General features: G+C 32.3%; 3 protein-coding genes across 14 annotated transcripts in view; 2 read left to right on the top strand and 1 right to left on the bottom strand.

Moving 5' to 3' along the window:
• Positions 1 to 21,402, top strand: part of LOC122633231 (neurofibromin) — a 25,612-nt gene extending 4,210 nt beyond the window's left edge. Inside the window, exons 2-25 of one of the 8 annotated variants that reach the window (XM_043820893.1) lie at positions 596 to 911; positions 1,013 to 1,231; positions 1,334 to 2,009; positions 2,101 to 2,368; positions 2,468 to 2,845; positions 2,958 to 3,144; positions 3,268 to 3,309; positions 3,478 to 3,551; positions 3,629 to 4,515; positions 4,632 to 4,930; positions 5,019 to 5,580; positions 5,749 to 6,297; positions 6,385 to 6,576; positions 6,656 to 8,744; positions 8,875 to 9,015; positions 9,101 to 9,359; positions 9,449 to 9,567; positions 9,667 to 9,780; positions 10,472 to 10,531; positions 10,683 to 10,885; positions 10,972 to 11,158; positions 11,240 to 11,505; positions 11,660 to 11,833; positions 11,971 to 12,411. In XM_043820893.1, coding sequence (XP_043676828.1) covers positions 596 to 911; positions 1,013 to 1,231; positions 1,334 to 2,009; positions 2,101 to 2,368; positions 2,468 to 2,845; positions 2,958 to 3,144; positions 3,268 to 3,309; positions 3,478 to 3,551; positions 3,629 to 4,515; positions 4,632 to 4,930; positions 5,019 to 5,580; positions 5,749 to 6,297; positions 6,385 to 6,576; positions 6,656 to 8,744; positions 8,875 to 9,015; positions 9,101 to 9,359; positions 9,449 to 9,567; positions 9,667 to 9,780; positions 10,472 to 10,531; positions 10,683 to 10,885; positions 10,972 to 11,158; positions 11,240 to 11,505; positions 11,660 to 11,750 — 8,178 coding nt within the window. In that variant the 3' untranslated portion in view covers positions 11,751 to 11,833; positions 11,971 to 12,411. Of the gene's footprint in view, positions 1 to 595; positions 912 to 1,012; positions 1,232 to 1,333; positions 2,010 to 2,100; positions 2,369 to 2,467; positions 2,846 to 2,957; positions 3,145 to 3,267; positions 3,310 to 3,477; positions 3,552 to 3,628; positions 4,516 to 4,631; positions 4,931 to 5,018; positions 5,581 to 5,748; positions 6,298 to 6,384; positions 6,577 to 6,655; positions 8,745 to 8,874; positions 9,016 to 9,100; positions 9,360 to 9,448; positions 9,568 to 9,666; positions 9,781 to 10,228; positions 10,562 to 10,682; positions 10,886 to 10,971; positions 11,169 to 11,239; positions 11,506 to 11,659; positions 11,834 to 11,970; positions 12,412 to 21,327 lie in introns of those variants that run through there. The other 7 variants (XM_043820892.1, XM_043820896.1, XM_043820894.1 and 4 more) reach the window with 7 other exon arrangements.
• Positions 15,345 to 17,572, top strand: LOC122633242 (myb/SANT-like DNA-binding domain-containing protein 3). 2 transcript variants are annotated; one of them, XM_043820923.1, is made up of 3 exons: positions 15,345 to 16,335; positions 16,508 to 16,761; positions 16,955 to 17,572. In XM_043820923.1, the coding sequence occupies exons 1-3, from the start codon at positions 16,067 to 16,069 to the stop codon at positions 17,341 to 17,343; spliced, it is 912 nt and encodes a 303-aa protein (XP_043676858.1). In that variant the 5' UTR covers positions 15,345 to 16,066; the 3' UTR covers positions 17,344 to 17,572. The 2 variants fall into 2 exon arrangements, with proteins under 2 accessions (XP_043676858.1, XP_043676857.1); XM_043820922.1 differs by having other exon boundaries at positions 16,898 to 17,572.
• LOC122633233 lies at positions 18,224 to 26,087 on the bottom strand. Of its 4 annotated transcripts, none has more exons than XM_043820901.1 (18): positions 25,984 to 26,087; positions 25,279 to 25,364; positions 24,891 to 25,152; positions 24,627 to 24,756; positions 24,364 to 24,515; positions 23,960 to 24,235; positions 23,410 to 23,721; positions 23,196 to 23,291; positions 22,261 to 23,113; positions 21,398 to 21,960; positions 20,683 to 20,861; positions 20,394 to 20,542; positions 19,855 to 20,001; positions 19,688 to 19,777; positions 19,210 to 19,594; positions 18,905 to 19,077; positions 18,675 to 18,821; positions 18,224 to 18,491 (listed from the first exon to the last, which is right to left on the bottom strand). In XM_043820901.1, the coding sequence occupies exons 1-18, from the start codon at positions 26,054 to 26,056 to the stop codon at positions 18,281 to 18,283; spliced, it is 4,284 nt and encodes a 1,427-aa protein (XP_043676836.1). In that variant the 5' UTR covers positions 26,057 to 26,087; the 3' UTR covers positions 18,224 to 18,280. The 4 variants fall into 4 exon arrangements, with proteins under 4 accessions (XP_043676836.1, XP_043676837.1, XP_043676839.1 ...); XM_043820902.1 differs by having other exon boundaries at positions 20,403 to 20,542; XM_043820904.1 differs by having other exon boundaries at positions 23,410 to 23,709.

The raw sequence follows: 26,087 nt of genomic DNA, 5'->3' as shown, positions 1-26,087 counted from the left end.
GTCCCCTTCGTGCTGCCGATGCATGAATGAAAATTGTATTCGCTCGGCGCACGATTCATATCACATCATCAACTAAAAAGAGATGCCGAATCTTCGCTTTCGATATTCTACATACGAATGAAACTTGGAAATGTCGATATCTTATTGTTCATCTCTTTCTCTGTTTCTCTGTCTGTCTCTCTGTCATTTGCTATGCTTCTTCGTTCAAAGACATATGGTTAGACCATTTTCAAACCCTTCGATCCAATCGTTATTATTTTACTCGTCTAATCTCGGTCATGAGCACGAACGAACATATCCGAACACGTTCGCACGAGATTGATACTTTTTCTACTATGTCTTTTATTCTGAAAAGGACGAAAACTGATTTGATATTGATATTGAAGTTATTATCGAAATTCGTTTCGTCGACAAAGTGAAGGACATCTTTATGGAATGCTTCGTTTCGATGTTTTCATTGTAAAATAATAGTAGTAGTAATAGTAGTAGTAATTGTATAGTAGTCCGTTTGGACGATCTCTTTTTTAAGTTTTCATTGTATATAATACTCTTTTATATTTGTTTGATCCTTATACGTATGCGTGTATGTACACAGCTGCCGTGCCGTACCGGTCCTCAAACCACTCACTCTCGCTTAAACGAAGAAAGAAACAAAAAATGTTTGATACAAATATCTCGATATCGTTTCTCTCTTGTAATATCTGGCCTCACAAAGATGTTACAACGCGTCAACGAAATGGCACCTTCTATCGGAAATCCACGTACCGATCAAGATCGTCAATGTTATGAATCTATTATCATCGTTTTGGATACGTTAGAAAAATGTCTCGTTAATCAACCGAGAGACACCACGAAATACGACGAGGCTATGAATGTAAAGTTATTGCTTAGAGAGATATGCCAGTTTATAGGTGATTACGATTCTATTTGTCATTTGCATTATCGTTCTTTTAACTTTATATCAATTTTTTATATGACTTCATTTTTTATATAAAACGTTATTGCTTCTTAGACATACCAAATGATATCCCTCAACACGCGCATCTTAAAAACTTGGCTAGCAAAGTACTATTTGCCTTGAGCCTAAACTTTTTCAGCGCAGTTTTTAATAGAATATCTGCCAGACTGCAAGAGTTATCTAATTGCGGTGATGAAAATCCGGATTATAGCGACATCGAATTAATTCAGCATATCAACATTGACGTGTATAGATTAACAAAACTTTTGAATGGTATGATACTTTTACTTTCTGTCTTTCTTTAGACATGTGTACTTCTCGTACACATACTTTGAAATGTAAATATTAATTCTATAGTAATTCTGCCTTTTATAGAAACTATACAAAAATTTAAACAACTCAAGAAATCTGCTCATCTGGTTCTTATGAATTCATTGGAAAAAGCAATTTGGAATTGGATGGATACTTATCCGCATGAATTTGCTGATATTCAAAGGAGACCTAACGAGGATTTGGCTAAAGCATGCGAAGAACTTTTTGATATTCTTGATGTATACGTCGATAATAAGAAAGGAAGAAATGCTGCTCTTTGGCCGCTGCAAATTATGTTGCTAGTATTATCGCCTAAAGTATTGGAAGAAATTGTCAATGCGGATGCTGGTATATCTATTTCACAGAAACATGAAAAAAAGAGACAATTTATAACTAGCATTAAACAAGGTTTGGCAACTCATGGCAGTTCCAGTAGACATTTGGTAGAAGCTGCCGCTGTAACGTGCGTTAAGCTTTGTAAGGCATCCACGTATACAAATAATTTGGATTCCAATAACGTCATTTTTAAATTAGTACAACAAGTAATGAATGATCTAACGTTACTGTTGTTTAATCCCTGCAAGCAATTCTCTCGTGGACAAAATTACATTGCTCAAGATGTTGATTTAATGATAGATTGTTTTGTAAGCTGCTTCCGTATAAAACCAAATAATAATAAAGTACTTACATTTGAATTTCCATTGACATACCAATTCGTCTTGGTCAGTTCGTTATACAAGTAAGACTTGAATGTATTCAGATAATTTTGTTAAATCGCATAATTGTACCGTTCATACAAATATTTATTTTTATTTGAAATTATATTTCAGAATCGTGACAGAATCAAGACTCCCATGGTGGCCTCAAATAGATTTGGTATATTCACGAAGTACGGAACTTAGAAATATGTTTACCGATACGTTGAACAAGGTAACGCAGAGTTATTCGCACACGCCGTTGCGAATGATACAAAGCTTAACTCTCAAGGGAAAAGAACAAAGTAAATGCAAGGATAGAGGGGAAGAGGTTTTTAGTTACAAAAATTTGCTCTTATGTATGGTACGACTTATTCACGCAGATCCCATGTTGATGTTGAATGTACGTATCATAAAATGTAGTATATAACACATACGTAAAACAATTCGTATATCCTTTTATAACACGTTTATTCAATGTTTTTTTTTTTTTTTTTTTTAGAATCAAGGTAAAGCTGGACATGAAATGCAAAGTTCAACGTTAGAATTGATCAATGGTCTTGTCACTTTGGTTCATCAAACAACGATGCTAGATATAGCTAATGAAGCAATGGAAGCATTGTTAGTATTACATCATCCTGACAAAATCAAAGCATGGAATCCGGAAGCTCCAATGGAGACTTTTTGGGACATTAGTTCTCAAGTACTTTCTTCAATTTCTGAAAAACTTATTCAACATCAAATTTTCAACTATACCGGTATATTGAAATGGCTTAGAGAGATTTTAATTTGTCGAAATGGGTTTCTCTCGCAAAATAAAGATTATGCTAACGTGGGTAGTCAAATTGCTACGTGTAAGCAAGCGCACATTAAACTTGAGGTTTGTTTTATATATTTGAACAAGTACACGTTCTCTTTATCGAGTTGAAAAAATTGCGTATTAACGAAGTATTAATTTTTTTTTTTTTTTTAAACTTTTTTCCTACATATAGGTTGTCCTCTTTATGTATTTATGGAGCATTGATATGGAAGCTGTCTTGGTATCTATGTCATGTTTTGCATTATTGTGCGAAGAAGCTGAGATTCGCTGTGGTAGCGATGAAGTAACTGTGACGTGCCTACTTCCCAATTATCATTTATATATTGAATTAGCTCAAGCTTCTACTATATTAACCACTGGTGAGTTTCACACTCAATGTAATTCCAACATTGTGCACAATTAGTCGTTGAACAAGAAGGATTAGATACAAATACCAGAAAAAGAAAGTTAATGAAATATTAAAGAACTTATGTTTGTAACAGCCAGCGGGGATAGTAGAATAAATAATCATGAACATAATCATGGTAAGTTTGCATATGAACGAATAATTGTCTAAACCATCTTAAAGGAATAAGATTGTTTTCTTTTCTCTTTTTTTTTTTTTTTTTTTTGCATTTTTTCTTGTCATTCTTCTGTTAGATTTTACATTTACTATTTAACGAAATAAGAGACTGTTTAGAATTAATTTTTAGGACGAGCTGCTTTACAGAAGAGGATTATGGCCTTGTTGAGAAAAATTGAACATTGTGTAAATGGTGTTCAACCTGTGTGTATTTTGATTTATTTTTATTAGACGAAACGTTGAAGCGGAATGATTTGATTAATAATATTATTCGTATTTAGGCATGGGAAGAAACGTATAAAAACTGGGAGGCAATGTTACGACAATTATCTAATTATCCCAAAACAAAGACGGAAGATGGTCAAGTTGAATCGTTTCATCGTAGTACTGGAAAGAGCTTGATGAGAAGATCTTCTCATCAAAATTCGGAACATGAATTAGATGAACAAATTAACGAATGGGCAAATATGACAGGGTTTCTTTGTGCATTAGGTGGAGTGTGTTTACAAAAACGTTGTTCCAATAGATTGCTTTCTGGATTACCACCAAATCCTGAACCTAAAAAGGGCTCGGCAAAGCAGTTAGAAACGATACCTTGTTTATCGAGCGTCAGTCAGGATGTACAATATTGTCTAGTTACACAATTCGTATTCAATCTTCTGAGATTATTAACATATAATAATGAAAAGTTTGGAGCACAAATACAAAAGCATGTTCAGGAATTAGTCGGTCACGAAATGAGCCCTGCTTTATATCCGATACTATTTGACCAAATAAAAAGTATAGTAGAAAAATTCTTTGATCAAGGGCGAGTCATTGTATTAGATGTTAATACACAATTTATTGACCATACGATCTTTATAATGAAGAATGTATTGGATTCTAAAACTGATCAACCATCGGAATATCTTGGAATGACTAGTATAGAAGGAATGACATTAGCGATTGTTAGATACGTTAGACATTTGGATATGTCGGTACATTCCATTCATATTAAGACCAGATTGTGTCAGCTCGTCGAAGCGATGATGAAAAGGCGCGACGATTTAGCATTTCGACAAGAGATGAAATTTCGAAATAAATTAGTGGAATACCTGACCGATTGGATAATGGGTGCTACGCATCAAATAGCTCCGCCCAGTGGTGCTGATGTTACGATTATTACAAGGTATGGCAAAATATAACACAAGTATAATATAATATGGTGAAATTAATTCAAAATAAACTAGTTGATTAAAACGTCTTATAGAGATCACATTTGTTGAATTTAATTTAATAATTCAGGGAATTGGATCAAGCGTGTATGGAAGCAGTAGGAGCATTGTTACGTGGACTTCCTCTTCAACCTGAAGAATCCGATCGTGGTGATCCCATGGAAGCAAAGTCACAATTATTTCTTAAGTATTTTACACTTTTCATGAATTTGTTAAATGGATGTAACGATGGGGCAGCCGATGAGAAAGATGTAGTGTCACGACAACCACAAATAATCGGCAAATTGTCTACGTTACGTAATGCTACAATACAAGCAATGAGCAATCTTCTCAGTGCAAATATTGATAGTGGCTTGATGCATTCTATAAGTAAATATAATTCTTATAGATATATTTAGCACATACAATATCTTTCCTTCTTTTTTTCCTCTTTTTAAATTTCAATTGCAATCCTTAGGTTTAGGCTACAATCCGGATCTTCAAACACGAGCAGCTTTTATGGAAGTGTTGACAAAAATTCTACAACAAGGAACCGAATTTGATACACTTGCCGAAACAGTATTGGCTGATAGATTTGAGCAATTAGTTCAATTAGTTACAATGATCAGTGATAAAGGAGAATTACCTATCGCTATGGCATTAGCTAATGTAGTAACAACAAATCAGATGGACGAATTGGCACGCGTTTTCGTAACCTTATTTGATGCAAAACACTTGCTATCACCGTTGTTATGGAATATGTTTTATCGAGAAGTTGAAGTATCTGATTGTATGCAAACACTTTTTCGTGGCAACAGTCTTGGGAGTAAAATTATGGCATTTTGTTTCAAGATTTATGGCGCTAGTTATTTGCAAAGTTTATTAGAACCATTGATTAGGCCTTTGCTTGACGACTGTACAACAGGATTTGAAGTTGATAGCGCAAGAATAGACGCGAATGAAGATATAGAACAAAATGGACGTAATTTGATTGCACTGACTCAAAAAGTATTTGATGCCATAGTATCCTCTGCTGATAGGTAAGATATTGCCTTTTGCTCAAGTATAATTTAATATATCGTATTGCTCTATATTTTAGTTAGCTCTTTCGGTATTACTCTTTTAGTTTCTATTTTGTTTATTCTTTATCTTTTATTTTTATTTCTATCTTTTTCTTTTTTTTTTTCTTCTTTTTTTTTTTTTTTTAGATTTCCTCCACAATTGCGCTCGATGTGTCACTGTCTATATCAAGTACTCAGTAAAAGATTTCCTCAGTGTCCACAAAATAACATCGGTGCTGTTGGAACGGTGATATTCTTACGTTTCATTAATCCAGCTATAGTGTCGCCTCAAGAAATGGGAATAGTAAATAAACCAGTACCGATACAAGTCAAACGTGGTCTCATGCTGATGTCAAAGATATTACAAAATATAGCAAATCACGTTGAATTCAGTAAAGAACAACATATGTTACCTTTCAATGATTTTCTTCGAGCACACTTTGAAATAGGCAGAAGATTTTTCATACAGATAGCATCGGATTGCGAAACGGTTGATCAAACCAGCCATCCTATGTCCTTTGTATCCGATGCAAATGTTTTAGCTTTGCATAGACTTTTGTGGAATCATCAAGAACGAATTGGTGACTATCTAAGTAGTAGTAGGGACCACAAAGCTGTAGGTAGAAGACCTTTTGACAAAATGGCTACATTATTGGCATATCTTGGTCCTCCAGAACATAAACCAGTCGATTCTCAGTGAGTTAGAAATACGAATAATATATTCATCGATTATTTCCATATGCGTTTATAATTCAGATCTTTTTAATCCTACTTTCTCAACAGTTTATTATTTTCATCTTACGCTCGATGGTCAAGCATTGATATGTCGTCGACTAATTTTGAAGAAATCATGGTGAAACATAACATGCACGAATTGGATGAGTTTAAAAGTATCAAAAGCTTGAACATATTTTATCAAGCAGGAACAAGCAAACAAGGCTATCCAGTATTTTATTATATCGCAAGACGTTATAAGTACGTACTTTTTGTTATATTGATTTATCCTTGACATTTGATGTTACAACACTATCATCCTTTTTTTTCTTTTTTATAGAATCGGAGAAACTAATAGCGATTTGTTAATATACCACGTCATCCTTACTTTAAAGCCATTTTGCCATTCGCCATTCGAATTGGTTGTTGATTTCACTCATACTTGTTCCGATAATCGATTTAGAACGGAATTCTTACAAAAGTGGTTTTACGTGTTGCCTGCAGTCGCCTATGAAAACATTCACGCTGCGTACATTTATAATTGTAATAGTTGGGTACGAGAATATACAAAATTTCATGATAGAATCCTGGCACCTTTGAAGGGAAATCGTAAAGTAGTTTTCATCGATGGGCCTGGTCGTTTAAATGACGTTATCGACATGGAGCATCAGAAATTACCCGGAGCAACTTTGTCTCTTGACGAAGACTTGAAGGTTTTTACCAGTGCTTTGAAATTATCCCATAAAGATACTAAAGTTTCCATAAAGGTTGGACCAACTGCTATACAAATTACCTCTGCCGAGAAATGTAAAGTATTATCACATTCCGTTCTCTTAAATGACGTTTATTACGCCTCAGAAATAGAAGAAGTTTCATTGGTAGATGACAATCAGTTTACCCTTACTATATCCAATGAAGCTGGTCCATTATCCTTTATTCACAATGACTGTGATAGCATTGTGCAAGCTATAATTCACATAAGGAATAGGTGGGAATTATCACAGCCAGATTCTATGTCAGTTCATCCTAAGATTCGACCTAAAGACGTGCCTGGTACCTTATTAAATATGGCTCTATTAAATCTTGGCAGTTCTGATCCAAACTTACGAACGGCCGCGTACAATCAATTGTGCGCATTAACGGCAACGTTTGATTTAAAAATTGAAGGTCAACTATTGGAAACCTCTGGTTTATGTATACCATCGAACAATACAATTTTTATTAAACATCTCAGCGAGACATTAGCCGCAAACGATCCACATTTAACTCTTGAATTTCTCGAGGAATGTATTCAAGGATTTCGAGTGTCTACCATCGAATTAAAACATTTGTGTTTGGAATACATGACGCCGTGGTTGAAGAATTTGGTCAAGTTTTATAAGCCAAACGACGAAGGTGGCAAACGTCAGAAGCAAGTATCGCAAATAATAGAAAAACTTATTACGTTAACGATCAAAGAGGTCGAAATGTATCCAAGTATCCAAGCTAAAATCTGGAGCACCATTGGAAGATTACCCGAATTAATAGATACCGTTCTTGATAATTTTATTCAACGTAGCGTTGGAAACGAATTGGGCTCGCCGAGAGTTGAAATAATAGCGGATACAGCTGTGGCTCTTGCTTCTGGAAATGTTCAATTGGTAGCCAAGAAAGTAATTGGAAGATTATGCAGAGTGGTTGATAAAACTTGCACTTCGCCAACACCTTCTCTCGAGCAACACAAGATGTGGCACAGCATAGCTATTTTAGCGCGTTATTTATTGATGCTATCATTTAATAATTGTTTAGACGTGGGAAAAAATTTACCATATCTCTTTCACACAGTTACTTTTTTAGTATGTTCTGGAAGTCTGAGTATGCGAGCCTCTACTCATGGTTTAGTTATCAATAGTATACATTCTCTATGTACCTGCAGCTCGCCACAATTTTCTGAAGATACACACAGAATATTAAGGATGAGCCTAGATGAATTTTCTTTACCTAAATTTTATCTTCTATTTGGTATTAGCAAAGTAAAGTCTGCGGCTGTAACAGCATTTAGAACTACTCATCGTTACTCGAACGAGAAACGTTATGGAAACGAACGAAACGTTTGTGGAACACAGGACAGAGAAAGATTGTCTTTAACGAATTTGGAAGTAATTACTGATGCTCTTCTTGAAATAATGGAAGCTTGTATGAGAGATATTCTCAATTGTGATTGGCTCAAAACGTGGACATCTTTGGCTAAGAGTTTTGCATTTTGTTTTAATCCTGCTCTACAACCGCGTGCTTTAATCGTTTTTGGTTGTATAAGTAAAAGTATTAACGATCAGGATATGAAACAATTGTTAAGGATATTAGTGAAAGCTTTGGAAAGTTTCAATGACATTACACTTTTGGAAGCAATCGTGATGTGTCTTACGCGCTTACAACCACTTCTTAGGCCTGTAAGTATTACGTCTATATATTATTATTTTTTTATTATTCTTTTCATTTATTTATAATTTATATCTATATATATTTTTTATAATGATTTAAATAATTTCTTTTTCATGCTTTTTTTTTTTTTTTTTTTAGGAATCGCCAATACACAGGTATTTATTTTGGGTGGCCACATCTGTCCTTCAATTGGATGAAGCATCTCTATATGCATCTGGTTTGGCTCTTCTCGAACAAAATTTACACACTCTTGATTCTCAGGGTACTTTTGATGACAAGGTTTGAAATATTATTCATTCATTTATCAATGTATGTTTATTAGTTTCTTTTTTCTTTTAACATTTTGTAAATTAATTTTTTGAAGACTTTAGAGCGAGTAATGATGTCGATGCGTGAACCACTGGAAGGACATTTCAAACAATTGGACAATGCAGTAGGATTATCATTTAAATCTAACTTTCATTTTGCATTAGTTGGACATCTTTTGAAAGGATATAGACATCCCACTCCAACAACCGTAACAAGGACAGCTAGAGTATTAACTATGCTATTAGCTATTGTAGCTAAACCTTATAGAAGAGATAAGTTTGAAGTGTCACCAGAGAGTGTGGCTTATTTAGCTGGTATGTTTCCTAAAATATTTATAGAGAAAAAAAAATAAATGAAACTGTCAGTTAGCTATTCTCCATATAATCATTTTTTTTTTTTATAGCTTTAGTATCTGTGTCAGAAGAAGTCAGAAGCCGATGTCATATCAGACATTCTCTTAATAAGAATAATACAGAATCTGGTAGTACAGATTTTCTTGATGCTTTGGTATCTCATGTTACGGTAAGAAATATATATATATATATATATATATATATATATATATATGTAATAAACTTTTCTATTATATCTAACTGTATTCTAACATTTTACTATTCGTAGGATGCACCTGGAAATACTAGCAATCCAACTAATCGAAGACAAAAGTCCTGGGATCTTCTAGACCAATCTGCGCTAACTCAAGCGAAGCAACAGAAACAATACTCCGCTCATCAGGTATATATATAACTTCTATTTATTCTATGCTTCTATTTATCACTTTATGTCATACAAATATAAACTATTTTGTCATCATTCAAAATGCTATATATTATGTAATTGTTTAATGTACCAAGATCGGATTTACTTCCCTCTTGTTGTAAACGATATACATAATCGTCTAATTCCCTCTATAGTATTTCTCTGGCAAATATAACAAATTAGAGTCATCGTATGTAATAATAAGTTGCGTTGTTATGTGACTGCAGATTGCATGTGTTTAATTAAAAATATGACAGATTAGGCGGCATCGATGTTACACCAATATTTTATGTAATTATTTGTTCACTTATTTATTTCTTTATTTATTTCTCTCTTTCTTTCTTTCTTTCTTTATTTATTTCTTTATTTCTTTATTTATTTATTATTACTTTTTTTTTTTTCACAATTTTTACATAAATGCCAGAAATTGTCTATGGTCCAACAACGATCGCGATTGTTCCGATGTACCACCCACAATGTGTTTGGTGTTCCTTGATTTATCTTTGTTTATTCTCTCATTGTGTGTACCCGTGCCTGCCTATATCCGGATTGCATAATACACCATGCAACTTATTACTAACGCGTGTCGCACTTCATCGAACGATACGTCAAAATCAACGATGCACGTCTCACTAACAAGACTGGCCGAATTTTATTTAAAACGCAGCGATCCTTCTCTGTACCCACCGCAAAGGAAACCAAGCCAACCGATGATTCAGAGCCAAAGGTACTTATTATTATTATTATTATTATTATTATCATCTGATAACATTACATTTTTTCTTTTATGAACACAGAACAATGATATTTATCAAAATATAATAATTAATAGGATATATATTAAACAAAATATCTTAACAATGTTATCTTTTTTAAAGAATCGTAGTGCTAGAGTGAGCGTGAGTAATGAAAATAACGTGTTACTTGATCCTGAAGTATTAACGGATTTCCCTACGCAAATCCTGGTTCTCACTGTTTTGGCAACTTTGGTTAAATACTCAACGGATGAAAATGAAACGCGCATTCTCTATGAGTACTTAGCAGAGGCATCGGTGGTCTTTCCAAAAGTTTTTCCTGTGATGTAAGATGTCACTCATTAGAATAATACAAATCACAACTTATCACGTTTAAACTATTACTAAACAATGTTCATTATATTGTTTATAGACACAATCTACTCGATGCAAAAATTAACACTGTATTGTCTTCCTGTCATGATCAAGCCATTTTAAACGCTGTACAAGCAATCATACAAAACATGATTGCTTGCGAAGATACAAGTCAACAACAGCTTCACTATTTACAAAGTTATGGTTTTGGTGGCTTATGGAGATTTGCTGGGCCATATTCGAACGTAAATAAATGTATATAATATATATATAGATGTATACATATGTCATTAGAAATGACTAATATAATATCTAATCATTTTTAGTGCAACTGTACGGCAGAGAGTACGGAGCTGTTTGTTAATTGTTTAGAAGCAATGGTAAAATCGTGTCCTCCGGTCGAAGAAAATGAAATTGCGAATAGCAACGAAGCATCGTCTCAAAAAATTAAACGTGTCGTAAGCGATGGACACAGTTCAGATAATACATCCACCAAATCTAAATCTACTAATTACGGAAATGATCGTATGAATATACGTACTTTCTCAGACGACACAGACGATTCACGTGGCACTTCTTTTATGCGCAGAGAGTAAGGAGAGTTTATCCTTCTTTTTTCCTTTTCTTTCTTCCTTCTTTTAATTTTCAGATTTAAAACAGATGAATATATATATATATATATATATATATATATATATATGTATCGTAGTAAATGTATATATGTATATGTATGTGAATTATTTTAGTCATAGTATAGAAAGTAAAGGAGGCATTTCCACGGACTCAATGAGTCAAGCAGAAATTACAAATAGTAGTAATGGTGGTATATCTTCCTAACGATTAGTACGTCAGTATTGTAAACAACGTGGAAAATTACAAAGGAAAGGTCAATGCGTTCGAAGTGTAAAAAGTCGAAATAGGTAAATATATACATATATGTATGTATGCGTGTGCTTGTTCTTTTGTGTGTGTGTGTGTGTGTGTGTATGTTTTCTATGAAGAGTGAAATTTATTTAATGTAATTAGAAGTCTAATGATTTGTTATATTATAATGAAGGTATATGGCTCCAACATACCGCAGTAATATCTCCAGTCACTTTAATCCAATGCCGTCCACCTCACGCTAACGAGCCTACAGGAATGGATGCAAACAACCAACCAACCAATTAACCAACCCAACCAACCAACCAACCAACCAATCAACCAACCAAACAACCAACCCATTGGTAGCTCTTCATTTATTTTCATTAGTAATATATACATATACGTATTTGCATACCTTTGCATTGTTTTCAAAGTCACCTTTAAGCAGGCATCAACGAGTATACAGTTGATATACAGTCTTGTAAATAATATTCATCGAATGTTAATAAGGCTGTGTGATAATGATGATTAATGCCTAACATTATTTCAGATAATTAAAATTTCTTCATTCATACACATCATATTAAGTATGTAGACATACACATACACATACACACAGAGAGGGGAGGGAGAAGAGAGAGAGAGAGAGAGAGAGAGAGAGAGAGAGAGAGAGAGAGAGAGAGAGAGAGCCATCGATTATTATTCACATTCGTTTCTTACCATTGGGCTATTTTATCTTATTTTTTTTTCTTTTTCTTTTTTTTTTTTTTTTGTTTATTTCATTTTTATTTCTGTTATTCTTTTTCTCCCATTAAGAGAAAAGCTATAGATCATACATAAAGTTATTATTAATAATATATAAAATTTATATCCTCGTACAGTATTTGACGAGTTTTAAACAAGCAAAAGAAGTTCTGGACCAGTGTCGTTCTTGGTATTCAAATGCTTTCTGTCTCAAAGCGTTCAAGCCTGAGGACGAATATCTTTAGAGTCCTTAAGTAAAACACCAATGATTCTATTATCTAATGTTTATTAAAGTACAAAACGAGACCATGCGTTATTTACCCGCAGTTTGAAAAACGGGACATTTTAGAGTAATAGAAAAACGATGAGACCGACGTAAATTTAGGATTTCTTCTTCGTCTGGCGCAAAGACGATGGATTATACATACGAAGTAGTATATAATAATAGCTTTCATTGCAGCAATAGAATATATATATATATATATATACACACATATATATATATATATCTATATCTATATCTATAATAAATGCGCACATATACGTTTGTACATAACTTAAATACGCGTATATATATGTATGTATGTATGTATGTATGTATGTATGTATGTATGTATGTATGTGTATATATACATATATATATATATATATCTGTATAGAGATGCGTTTTTAAAAAAATGTATAATATAATTAATTTCATGAGATAACGATCGTTTTTAGAGATGATAAGAAAGGATTTAAAGAAAAGAAAAAGAGATTTAACACAATAAAAAAAAAAAAAGAAAAAAAAATAAAAAAAAATTAAAGAAAGAAAAAATAAGAAATGTAAATTGAAATCGCGTATATTAATAATAATATGTGTGTGTATGTGTATATATATATATATATATATATTATATACATACATGTGTATATATATATATACACACACACATATATATATAGTCTCTACTATCGTACCCGTACTTAGATATTTTTGAAATATCTTTAATGAAAATACGTTAGAGAAACAGAGAGCATTGTTGGACTAATTAAAGATTTATGTGTTATGTACCTCGTACAACGATGTATATAAATTATTAAGAAAAAGTACAATCGCAAGAGAAACAGTTTTTTCAATGTTCTTTGTCACGTCGAATTTTTAATCATGATCGCTTTTTTACTTTTAGTTTATTCGTTAATTCCTGGACTTTTAGTTTCTTTTTTTTCATTTTCTATTGACATTGTTTTAAGATGAAAATAAGATTCAATATATTCATATGAAGGAATTTATAAATATCATTGTGTAAACGATTTTGTATGAATACTCACAACGATTTTGTACTTACGTATGAGCCGTTGATTATGAAAATGGTCTAATTCATTCGAGATATTACAAAACATTTTATCGCACGCTATTCTAAAAATGATAAAATTACATTAAGGAATTATTTTTCAATAATAAATATATTTACTTTTTCTAATTGTCATTATAGATAAATTATTTTGAAATAATACAAACTTAATTGTCAAAGTATCTCAAAACGATAAATATCTGATTTAGATCATTTTATTCACGATCATTGGCTCGTATATTGTATAGTTAAATATATAGTCTCTGTTCTCTTAACGCTTTCACGGTACTTCTGTTTTTCTATAGTAATAATTGTTAATGATATACTAATTAGAAACTGTAGTATGCGTTGGACAGTTCTATCACATTACTTACTTTATTAATTATCAGGTTTAACATCTGACAATTTGAGAATTATTCTATAAAAAATATGTGTACAGTACAAATGTAACTAATTTTTCATTTCACATTATGCTTTATTTCTAGCAATGTAAGTGACTATTTTTCCTATAGATGTGAAGTTACTATATTTGTATTGTCACAATGTGCAATTTATGTATCTAAATGTCTAATTATAGATTTTTTTTTTTTTCTTTTTTATGCATGCACTTGTTTCAACGCAAACTTCTATTGTCTAAATTCAGAAATATCAATTATGATGTAACGTTGCAACTATCATGACATAACGTTAACAAATGCTCAAATGACTAAATAATGGTTTCTAAAATAAATCAATAAATAAATAAATAAAATAATGATCTATGTAAATAAGAAATACGATTAGAAAAAAATCTTTGCAAAGGCCTACAATTTTGTGGTAATAAGGTCTGCTTTTCCTTAAATGTGATGTATTTATTATATCATAAGTTTAATAAGATAATTATTATTATATATATTATATATGTGTATGTATGTATATATATATATATATATATATATATATATACACACATGTATATATAAAATATATATATGATAGAAATTTATTGCATATAAACACACATGAGACAACATATATTAAAGTTATATACGTATACATGTATATAACCAAAAAAGAGAAACATTTTTGTATATACATATGTATGTATTCGCCTGTGTGTGTACATGTGTATATATGTATATATATATGTATGTATTATATGTATGTGTATATATATATACGCATATGTATGTATGTATGTATGTATGTATGATGTATGTATGTATATGTATATATAAAGGTTATGAATTTTAAGTTCTTAGAATATATTAAGTATTATCATTAAAAGTCGAATGCAAATCGAATTATTGTACAATACTAAAATAAAAGCACCTATACTTAATATATTTTCAGACTTATTTCTCTAATACCATCAATTTTTCGATTGAACAAAATTTGTATTTATCAATTGAAAAATAACATATAAACGATCCAATTGTTATCATCAATGTATTATGCGTAATGTCAAAAAAAGAAAAAGTATCGTAGTGCAATAAAAAAAAAAAAAAAGACAAAAAAGAAAAAAAAGAAAAAAAAAAGAAAATAGAAATTAGAATCAGAGAATGAAATAAATGTTAAAAATGAAATATATAGAAGAAGATAAAGTTAATCGTTGAATTAATGTATACGTAAAATTGGAAACAACATTGATAATAGAAAAATCAATTAGACGATTGGTTATAAACGTATAATTAATATTAATATAAGAAATATTACAAGTTGATCTTACCTCTCTTAATTAGAAAATGTAACAACTGATTAAACGATACGAATAATTTCCGAAGCAGGAACAGTTATGTTCGCACTTCGAAATACAATAATAGACTGATTGTGTACCGACCGAGAAGAGATAAGACAAGGACGAGACCACCATTCATGTTGTTTACAATCATCGAATTTCTATTTGCTAAACAACACAATCTCGACTGAGAATTATACAGAAGGTTTCTTCAAAGATAATCAACATAATAATTCCATTAATAACGTGTATTATTAAAATCTCGATTAAATTTAAACGTTTTTATATTTCGCGCGATTACAATATTTTTCTCATAGAGCGCGCTGCGGTATCGATACGAATGTTTTTCGTAAATCGACGATCACGTTTTTCTCTTATAATATGTCGTATTACTTGTTTATATTAATTACGTTATAATTTACAGTATTCACCCTATACAAGTGTTAAACAATGAAATATATTGAGATCGATTCGATAATTTTTCTTACGACAAAATGGCTTCCGTATCGTTGAAAGGCACGAGAAAGACGTATAGCTTCGAGGAACGAGAAATTTTAATAACTTTGATAAACAAATACGAGGATATCGAGGATAGAAAATCTGATCCAATATCAATGTGTAAAAGAAAATCAGCTTGGACACAATTAGCTGAAGAATATAATTCGATGGTCGGTCCACAAAGTGCACGTTCGGCTGTACAGCTAAGACGTTGTTGGGAAAATATGAAAGCTTGTAAAAGAAATCGCGAGGAGAAAAAAACGCGGTAATTAATGTTCAATACATTTGTCAAATTTATTAACTGTAGGCAAAGGGAAAAGGAAAAGAAAAAAAAAAGAACCAAAAAAAAAAAAAAAAAAGAAAAAGAAAAAGAAAAAAAAATATCTTTGTTCTCTGGAATAATCTAACCTACAATTTTTCAATTAATATCTATTTAGAAACAATTCGAAAAGTTTTTGTCAATTATCAAAGGATTTTACACAATCGTCGATCTCCTCTTGGGAAAATGGAAATGTTTATGAGAAACAGAGACCGGAAGTACCACCGACTAGCGGAAATGGTTGCTTACCGCCTAACGTAGTCTTTGAACCAAAAGATTCCGAACCTTTTACTTTGCAAAGTGTATGCGCTTCGAAACCTGTGAATATGAATTTAAAAAAGGAAGCTGATAATACATCCAATGAGTCTAATGGTATATACATATATACATACATACATACATACATACATAGATACATACATTATATGTATACATATATATATATATATTGCTATTCATTGTTTCCCACCATTATTTGAAATTTCAAATTTAATTATATTTATATCAGGTAATACATCAAAACATATTTCTGGGTTACAAGATGCAATTGGTTGTAAACAAACAGGTTGTATAATTTCATCGCAAGGAACAATGTCAACTGATTGTCGAGGAACGAACGATCTATCGATCATGGATCATAGATCAACGGACGAAGAAGAATCGATGGAACCTAGTCAATTAGCTTATAGATCCAACACGACTCAAAGCTTTGTTGTTTCTTCTCCTTCACGGATAAATGATCCTCATCATCATCGTAAGACGAAAAGATCTTTGCAAAAGGAAGATGAATTGCAACTTCTTGCACTCTCAGAGGCTCAGATTAAGGTCGACGTAGCAGCGATGTTAAAGGAAGAAGCTAGAATCAAACTGGAGGAGGCTCATTATCGTAAAGAAGAAGCTAGGCTTAGAATGCTTTTCTTTACTTACAAGCTTGAGAGGATAAAGGAAGATTGAAAAGATATCAATTCAACATCGTTCTTTCTTTCTTTTTTTCTTTCTTTCTTTCTGTCTGTCTTTTCTCTTCTTTTTTTTTTTTTTTCTTTCATTCCTTTTTTTTTTTTTTTTTAGTATATAATAGCCATCAGTTGATTATAACGTAATATATAATATCAATTTATTTAAAATATTTATAAATGCTATTGCGGTATAATCGTAATAAATATAATGCTTATGTTTCTTTCGTGATAAAAAAAAAAAAAAGAAAAAAAAAAAAAGGACAACTAATGTTTCCTTTTCATATTTGCAGTTTTGTAACAATCGTAAGAGTATTCATAGGTATTGAAAAAGCGACGTATGATGTAATAATATAATTATGATAGAAATGAAAAGAGGGTATTTGAAAATTAGAATGGTATTAGAACGATACGTTAGATGTTTAATACATATACGATTTATCGATTTTTATAGATTGAATTTTTATATCGAAAATTTGTATGCGTAAAAGAGAAACGGATTTCTTTTTTGATTAACGAGGGAGATCCATCAAATATTAATCAAATACTAATCATATTTTTCATGAATTTTGTTTTCAGCGATTCTGTATAATGAACGTTCGGCAGTGATTATTCGGTATTAAAACAGTTTTAATCTTAATTAGTAGGTTAATTTTTAGTAAGTAATTTCGTTAAAAAAATATTTGCTCTATTTTTTCTTTCTTTTCTTTCTTTCTTTTTTTTTTTTTTTTTTTTTTTTTATACGTACCTAGTCATACTGCGAGTTTGATCATTGTTTAAATGCATCGTTTGTTCTTACGTTATTAAAAGTATTATTAAAATTCATGAAAATGTATGAATGGAAGATATGTTTTCTTTCGTGTTTTCTTGTGTTTCTTTTCTTTTTCTTTTTCTTTTTTTTTTCTTTTCCAGAGAATCCATAGATTTCTCTCGTTTCTTTACATAAGATGAAAATTATCGTTCAGTGCTTGTTTCGACATACTCTGTGAACAACGAGTCACTTCGAAAAGCGAAGGATCTGTATAAATTGGTTCGCTGGGATCAAATCCTGATCTTCTAGCAGTTGATAAACCAACGGCACCTTCTAATGCTGTCGATGACGAATTCATACGTTGTCCAATGATATTGCTCATCGATCTTGATATAGATCTACGAATAACAGAAATCATATGAATCAATGAATCAATGAATGAATGAAATTAATTTCTTAAGAATGATGATTCTTTTTCTCTTTTCTTTTTTACGATTAAAAAAATTATATCATATATGTATAAATAATATATAAATTATATATATATATATTTTATAATTAAAAAAATTTGAATTCCATACGTGGATTGAAACGGTTTTTGCAGTCCACTTCTCATAAACGAAAAGTTATTCACTCGGCTACTGTAGGTTGCATCATCAGAATGATTACTACGATTACTAGCCTTATCAACTTTTCGATTTTTCATAATCACGGAATACGCATGTTTCCTATCGTAATTATTATCATCACGATAAAAATAGATAATTGGATAGTTTAGTAAACGATATTATAAAAACTTATTACTACTTACCTGTAAACTAACATAGAAAGTAATACTACTGAAGCCAATAATACTACCAAAACGCCAACTGCTGTAACTAGACCATAATATTCGTTTGGAGCTATACAAACTGTCTCAAGAATTGCACTTTGTTTCTCTACCGTAGTCTCCTCTTCTTCGATGTCCATTCTTGAATCTAATACCTAAAAAAAGTATAAAGAAAAATAACCGAAGAATAACAGCAAATAATCATGTACATCAAAATTTGTTAAGGAATGTTTCATCTTCATCACAATTATCTGATCTCTCATCCAGTATATTAAATATTTATCTACCTCGATCATCTCTCTGACATGTTCTTCCTCGGTCTCCTCGTCATCTTCTTCATCATTCGATCGAGTACCCATAACATACGTTGAATTTGACATAATCGTGACATTAGTATCCTTCTCAATAATCGTACTGGTCTCGGCTAGTTCTTCTTCCATCAATATCGTATCATTACTTATATCTCTTCGACGTCTTCCAAAAGATGGCTCGCTTCTTCCACTACCGCCTGAACAATAAGCCGGTTGACAACCATCCCTGCAGGTTCTTACGGTTGCCTCGAATACCAAGAAATTCGATTCTGGTATTTTAAAGGCATTGAAGCGTGCTTCCAAACTGTCACCGTCACGAAGACGATCCAATCCAGGAAAAACGTAATTGTCCACTGGACAACTGAAATAGAACGGATGATAGATATTAGATTGTAATTTTTATTTATTTATATATATATATATATATATATGTATGCGTATATATCTTACTCACCCGTATCTATCTATAAGTTGTACACTTCTTCCCGAGTAAGGATCCCTGGCTATGACATTGGTAGCAAATATGTCTGTTACGTAATTGTATCTACAAGTTAAATCGATCAAATTGATTCAAGTTAAACGATTCGATCAGAAAAGACAAATTTATTCATTGTTTCTCACCCTTCTTGTGCTTCCAATCTGAAAGTAAGAGGATCACCAACGGCTATGGTAGTTGTAGGTCTACCTTGATACAAAATCAACAGACGTACTCGAGAACTCAAAGTATTTTCCGCTGGAAGATATTCGATTGGTATTGGAGAACCTGATCTATAGAAACGAATGCATAAAAGCTTTCCATTAGCTAAATTAAACTTATTATTTGAATATAGTATAGAAAAGATTATTATGTTTATACGTATATACGTTGATTATCAAGATTCCATTAAATGATCTTTCAAAAGATATTAGATTATACTTGAGATTTCTCTCTCTCTCTCTCTCTCTCTCTCTCTTGTTTTTTCTTAAGAAAAACTATTATATCAAAGGTATGTAACTCAGATAATGGATCTGTAAAATTCCAGGAACGTGTTTAAACCGCGATGATAACCCTCTTATATAATACTAATCTAAGACAATGTGCATTGCATTAATCCATCGCACGAATTAGATAATCCATTTGCTATTTCCGGTGCAATAGACGATCTTTCGATCGATATGACCTGGCATACCCGGCACCGATGTAGCCGGACGTGACGACAGCTTCACCAGGGCCTCGAAATAGACAGGTAAGATTGAAACGTTTATCTCGTCCTGTTTGAACGTAATCCGAGAACTGGACCACTACGATATTCGTCATTGTGTCTCCGTACTGCATGTGTAGATATATATATACATATACATAAAAAAGAATTAATTGAAAATTATTTTCAATGAATCGTGACATATCGGATTAGATTTAGGAAAATTAAAAAAAAAAAAAAAAAAAATAGAGATTGTGATTGTTCTTACACGTTGTGTCCCACATTCAGGATAACCTTGAGGCCCACTGATTCGTAGTACGTTCACTGTACCACCGTTACCACGGAAGAAACATCGATCGTAATAGCCGTAAGTGTAAATCCTACCGATGAATCCTTCCGGTGTCCTTAAAGTAAATTCCATTCCGTCCTCGCTACAAACTTGACTCACTGAAAGAAATAATCAATAGTAAAGAAAAAAAAAAAAAAAAAAAAAAAAAAAAATAGACGAAAAGTAATAAGATAACATCTCGTACTTATAATGAACTTATATAAGACAATTAATGTCGATTGTTAAGAGTAAAAAAAAGAAAAAAAACAAAATTTTATTATTCGGATAGAATTTGTTTAAACACATATTACACAATGTATGAATTATTTCAGGATTGTTCGTGAGGTTCCATTTAGTTATCAATTTTCTTTTTTTTTTTTTTTTAGTTAAAATATTTTCTCATCGCGATTGTTCTGTATTGTTCTCGACTTATATTAGAAAATTAAAAAAAAATATATATATATATATGTTTGAATGGGAGATCCATGACGCTGTACTTCTTCGTATCGATGATTTTCATAATTCTCTATTTATTTATTTATTTATTTATTTATTTATTTATCCTTTATCGACTTTAATCGAGTAATTATTATTATTATTATTATTATTATAATTATCATTATTATTATTGTTGTTGTTTATTAATAAGTTTTACCATCGAGACATTCCCCATCAGCACCTTGTCTTCCATTATTTCTTTCATAAAAATCATAATCAGATCCGGTATCATAATAAATTGGATTTCCCATGTCCATGTCTCTGGAATCACGATCGCTGAGTTCACAATTGTCTCTTTCAGCTCCGTAAGGTGCAGCGTAAGGACGATAATTGAAGGATCTGCATACGAAATCCCTAGCATCCGCACATTCTCTCTCACATTGTGCTAAAGATGAAGCTGTTGTGTATCTTCTAACGAAAGGTTTTCGTACTCTTGTGTGCGGTCCAACTTGTCGGAAATTATCCTGTTCGTCGCATCTCGAGATTAAAGGTGGCCGACCTATTATAGGGCCACCACTTGTACCGAAAGGTCTGGAATTGTAAACACCACCTTCTCCTATGTAACCACCACCGATTATACCACCAGAATCGCTACCGTATCCATTGTATCCACCTGGACGTGTCGGTCCATAATGCGGACGTTCGACTGGATGATTTTGAGGACCTCGTACGTCGTCAATAAATCCGTGCGCATAAACACCATGTCCGTTTCCTGGATATCTGATATTGAAAGATATTTATATATAAAAAAAGAATATATGTGTATGTATACATGCACATATATTTTTAAAATTGTAATTTTATAATAATATAAATAAAATAAAAAGATATAGGTATGTACTACACTAATATTATTATATAAAATTTATATATAGAAAGATATATTTATGTTTTATATATTTTTAATAATATATATTATTACACAATTTCAATTTTAAATAAATATATATATATATATAATTAAATATATATATATACACATCGTGTATGAATAAAATATCTTATGATTTATTAACTGACCTACTAGGGTAATCCTTATCAGGATATCTATCACCTACAGGATATCTGTCTCCGGTAGGTCTACCCACATTAGAAGGATATCTATCCAGTGGATCTTCAGGAACAGGATAACGATCTATTGCCGTTGGGTAACGTTCACCATCCGTTGGATAACGTCCTGGAGAAATTGGATATCTGCCTGTTGGCGCAGTAGGATATCTTCCACCACCAATTGGATATCTTTCTGGTATAATAGGTTCTGGAACAGGATATCTGTCGCTTCCTATTGGTCGACGATCTCCTCTCATTGGATATCGATCTGGATATCTATCGTTAATGGGATAACGATCACTGGTAGGATAACGATCACCGGTAGGATAACGATCTCCTGTTGGATAACGATCTCCTGTTGGATAACGATCGTTAATAGGATATCGATCATTAGTAGGATAACGATCTCCTGTTGGATAACGATCGTTAATAGGATATCGATCGTTAGTAGGATAACGATCTATTGGATAGCGATCGTTCATTGGGTAACGATCACCAGATCCTGGATATTGATCGTTTATTCCTGGTGTACCTACTGGATATTTCGTGTCTGGATATCTATCAGTTTGTGTTGGATAACGCTCTGGATAACGATCTGGATAACGATCTGGATAACGATCTGGATAACGATCAGGATAACGATCTGGATATCGATCTGGATAACGTTCTGGATATCTTTCTGGATAACGATCAGGATAATTGTCTGGATAACGATCTGGATAACGATCTGGAAAACGATCTGGATAACGATCTGGATGACGATCGGGAAAACGATCTGGTTTTACCGTGCCCGAATAACCTTTGTCGTAATCGTCTGGATATCCTACAAATCATAAATATAATTATCGAACAATGTAATTATTTTTGTTAGAAATAAAATCATTATAGGGGCTGATATTTCTGACCTGGTCTACCCAACGAAGGTCGACCAAAATTCGTATCTTGTCCTAAAGGATCTGGCCTATATCCGGGATTATCTCGATCACTATCCAAGTATTGATCTGTTTAAATATGAAACAAACAAACAGAAAATATATAATTTATTTATATATATATATATTTTCTTTTATAATAAAAATAAACGTTTATATCAAAAGTTTAATGAACGATTAAACGTACGCATAAGATTTTCGTAATAATCGTAATCCGCATCATAAATGATCCTATGTCCGTCACGTTGATTGAATCGGCTCAATCTACAAGTATGATAATGTTCGGAATATACGGCACTTCGACATTGAAAACTGGTTTGTCTTAGACATTCATCGAGACACTCGCTTAAACTACGTCCAGTTATTTCCGAATGAAATTCTCCACTTAACCGAGAATTTCGATAACGTTGAAAAGCTGTGTCCGGTCGTCTTCCATCGGAGAATAGATGTGATGTTGAACTGCTATCCGGATATTCGGAGCCACGTGCTATGGACGGATCTACGTTTCGTAAGTAGGCATTGGTATGATAAGTGATAAGAATATCTTATGATACTTTCATCCAATGAAATCTGAACCTTAATTAATTTTACTTCATATATATGTATATTGTATATATTTCTTTTTTCAAACGACAATATGATTCTTTTGGTTTTTTCTTTTTAATTTTAGATCAAACGATTACACTTTGTAATAATCTTAAACGAAACTATAATAAATTTATCTATCTATTACTTACGATTATCCAAGCAAACCAAGTCGTAAAAATGATGACTGGGACTACTACTGATTCCGATATCATCTTTCTGGGAAACTGAATCCTCCTCGGAGATAACGCATTGACGGGTTTGTTCGTCAAATTCAACGCTACGACAGAAATATTTTTCGGCACGTAGACAAAGTGCCTGACACTCGTCGAGGGTAAGATTCGTATAAATATCGACTTCGAATGGACCACGAAGACGTTTGTTCTCTTCTTTGACGAACACTGCTAGACCGTCGCAACGACGTTCGGCTATATTGATTTCATAAAAAAAAAAAGAGAATAAATAAATAAATAAGTGGGACCAAATTTTTCAAATATATAAATGATTTTTATTTTTATTTATTTATTTATTTATTTTTTTTTTTTTATATTCGTACCGTTCAGACAAGTGTTCTCCAAGTAATCAGAATTTGGATCGTCCTCTAATAATTCAGGATGAGTTCTTCTAGTGAAACGACTCAGCGAACAACTTCTTAACGCAGTATCGTATGTCGCTGATCGACAGACGAAACTGAACTCGTTCAAGCATCTGACGGGATGAGTGTCAGTAAAGAAAAGAAAAGAAAAGAAAAGAAAAGAAAAGAAAAATAGCGAAAATGTTTTGTGTCGAATAGAAAAGTGAAATGATTATTAACGATACCTATCTTCGCATTCGGTTCTATTGGCAGCACTGACTTCCTTTAAATCGGTCAAAGGTAGCTTCAGCTTTTTCCTTGGATGTCTTTCGAAAACGTATCGACGATTTGGACATTCTCTTTCTATTCTGTTCGCTAATATTATATGAAACAAATTTCTTATGAATTTAAATCACTGATGATCGTCATTGATGAAATCAAAATTATCTATTAATTCTTCTTCTCTTTTCTTTTTTTTCTTATTTCGTTTTTTCTCTCTAAATACTCACACGTGAGACAAACTTCCGTAAAATGAACACTATTTGGAACCAACATTAGATTTCCAATGCCTTCAGGCTGTGCTTGTTCTCTTGTCAGGTAACAGGTACTCTCTTCATACTCGGCAGCTCCACTGAAGGACGCTATTCTACTCCCAGGTTGAAAGTCGAAACTAGTACATGCTCGTACCAAATTATTGGTAGCTGTTCTATCTCTCAGACATAGCTCTTGACATTTTTCCAACACTCTGAAGGGTGGCGCAGAGTCCCTGACCTGTTGCGAATGGAGAAACAGGTACAATTTTGATACTCACCTATCTATCGTATTGACAATGAATAGAATTGTTTGTTAAAAATAAACAAAAAAAGAACAAAGAGAAGAAAGACAAAAATATCATACCACGTCGTCGTCGAATCCCTGAAGTTGTTGATCAGGTAATCTTTCGTAAACAACTCTGCCAACGCCTCCGTTACATGTTGTTTGGGCTGAAAACAATTCCGATGAGTCAGTTGGGAACGATTATCGCGTCGACTCCTTTTTTTTTCTTCTTCTTTTTCGGTAAAAAAAAAAAAAAAAAAAAGAGAGAGAAAAGAAAAAAGAAGGAAAAAGAAAAAAAAGGAAGAGAAAAAAAAAACGATTCAGGTTATATTTCCTCGCGGGATAAATTCAGTAGATCACAGAAGAATTCCGATTTTATCTACGCCATATTTTCGCGCCATAAGTGGTACGGACGGGCGCACAATAGGCGAAACAATTTCGCAAGCATACGTGACATCATTTGATCCATATCCACGAGCTCTGTGCGTCCTGCCGTCGATACGGAACGCTCGCTATTCGTCCAGCAATGCAATTGAATCGTCCATTTCAAATTCCAAAAGAAAAACGGACATACATACATACATACGTATATTCGACGACGCGTTATATCCGAGAATTCATGAGGTATTCTTTTTTTTTCTTTTCTTTCTCTCTCTCTCTCTTTTTTACCTTTATTTTGGCCCTCATAAATTCGTCGTTCCTTTCCCTTTTTCTTTTTCTTTTTTTCTTTTATGGTTTATCGATAAGGACCAAAAAGAAATTTATCCTTCGATTCGCACAACTCACCGTTTATTAAATCCGATACAATCAACGGGATGACGATGACGATAATTTTTAATGGGTTTTTGCTCTTGATCATTTTGCTTCTCTTTTTTCTCGTTTTTTTTTTT

The sequence above is a fragment of the Vespula pensylvanica genome, chromosome 12 (genome assembly GCF_014466175.1).
Source record: "Vespula pensylvanica isolate Volc-1 chromosome 12, ASM1446617v1, whole genome shotgun sequence".
In the NCBI taxonomy this organism is placed as follows: Eukaryota; Metazoa; Arthropoda; class Insecta; order Hymenoptera; family Vespidae; genus Vespula; species Vespula pensylvanica.
This window is presented reverse-complemented; position numbering and strand designations above follow the sequence as displayed.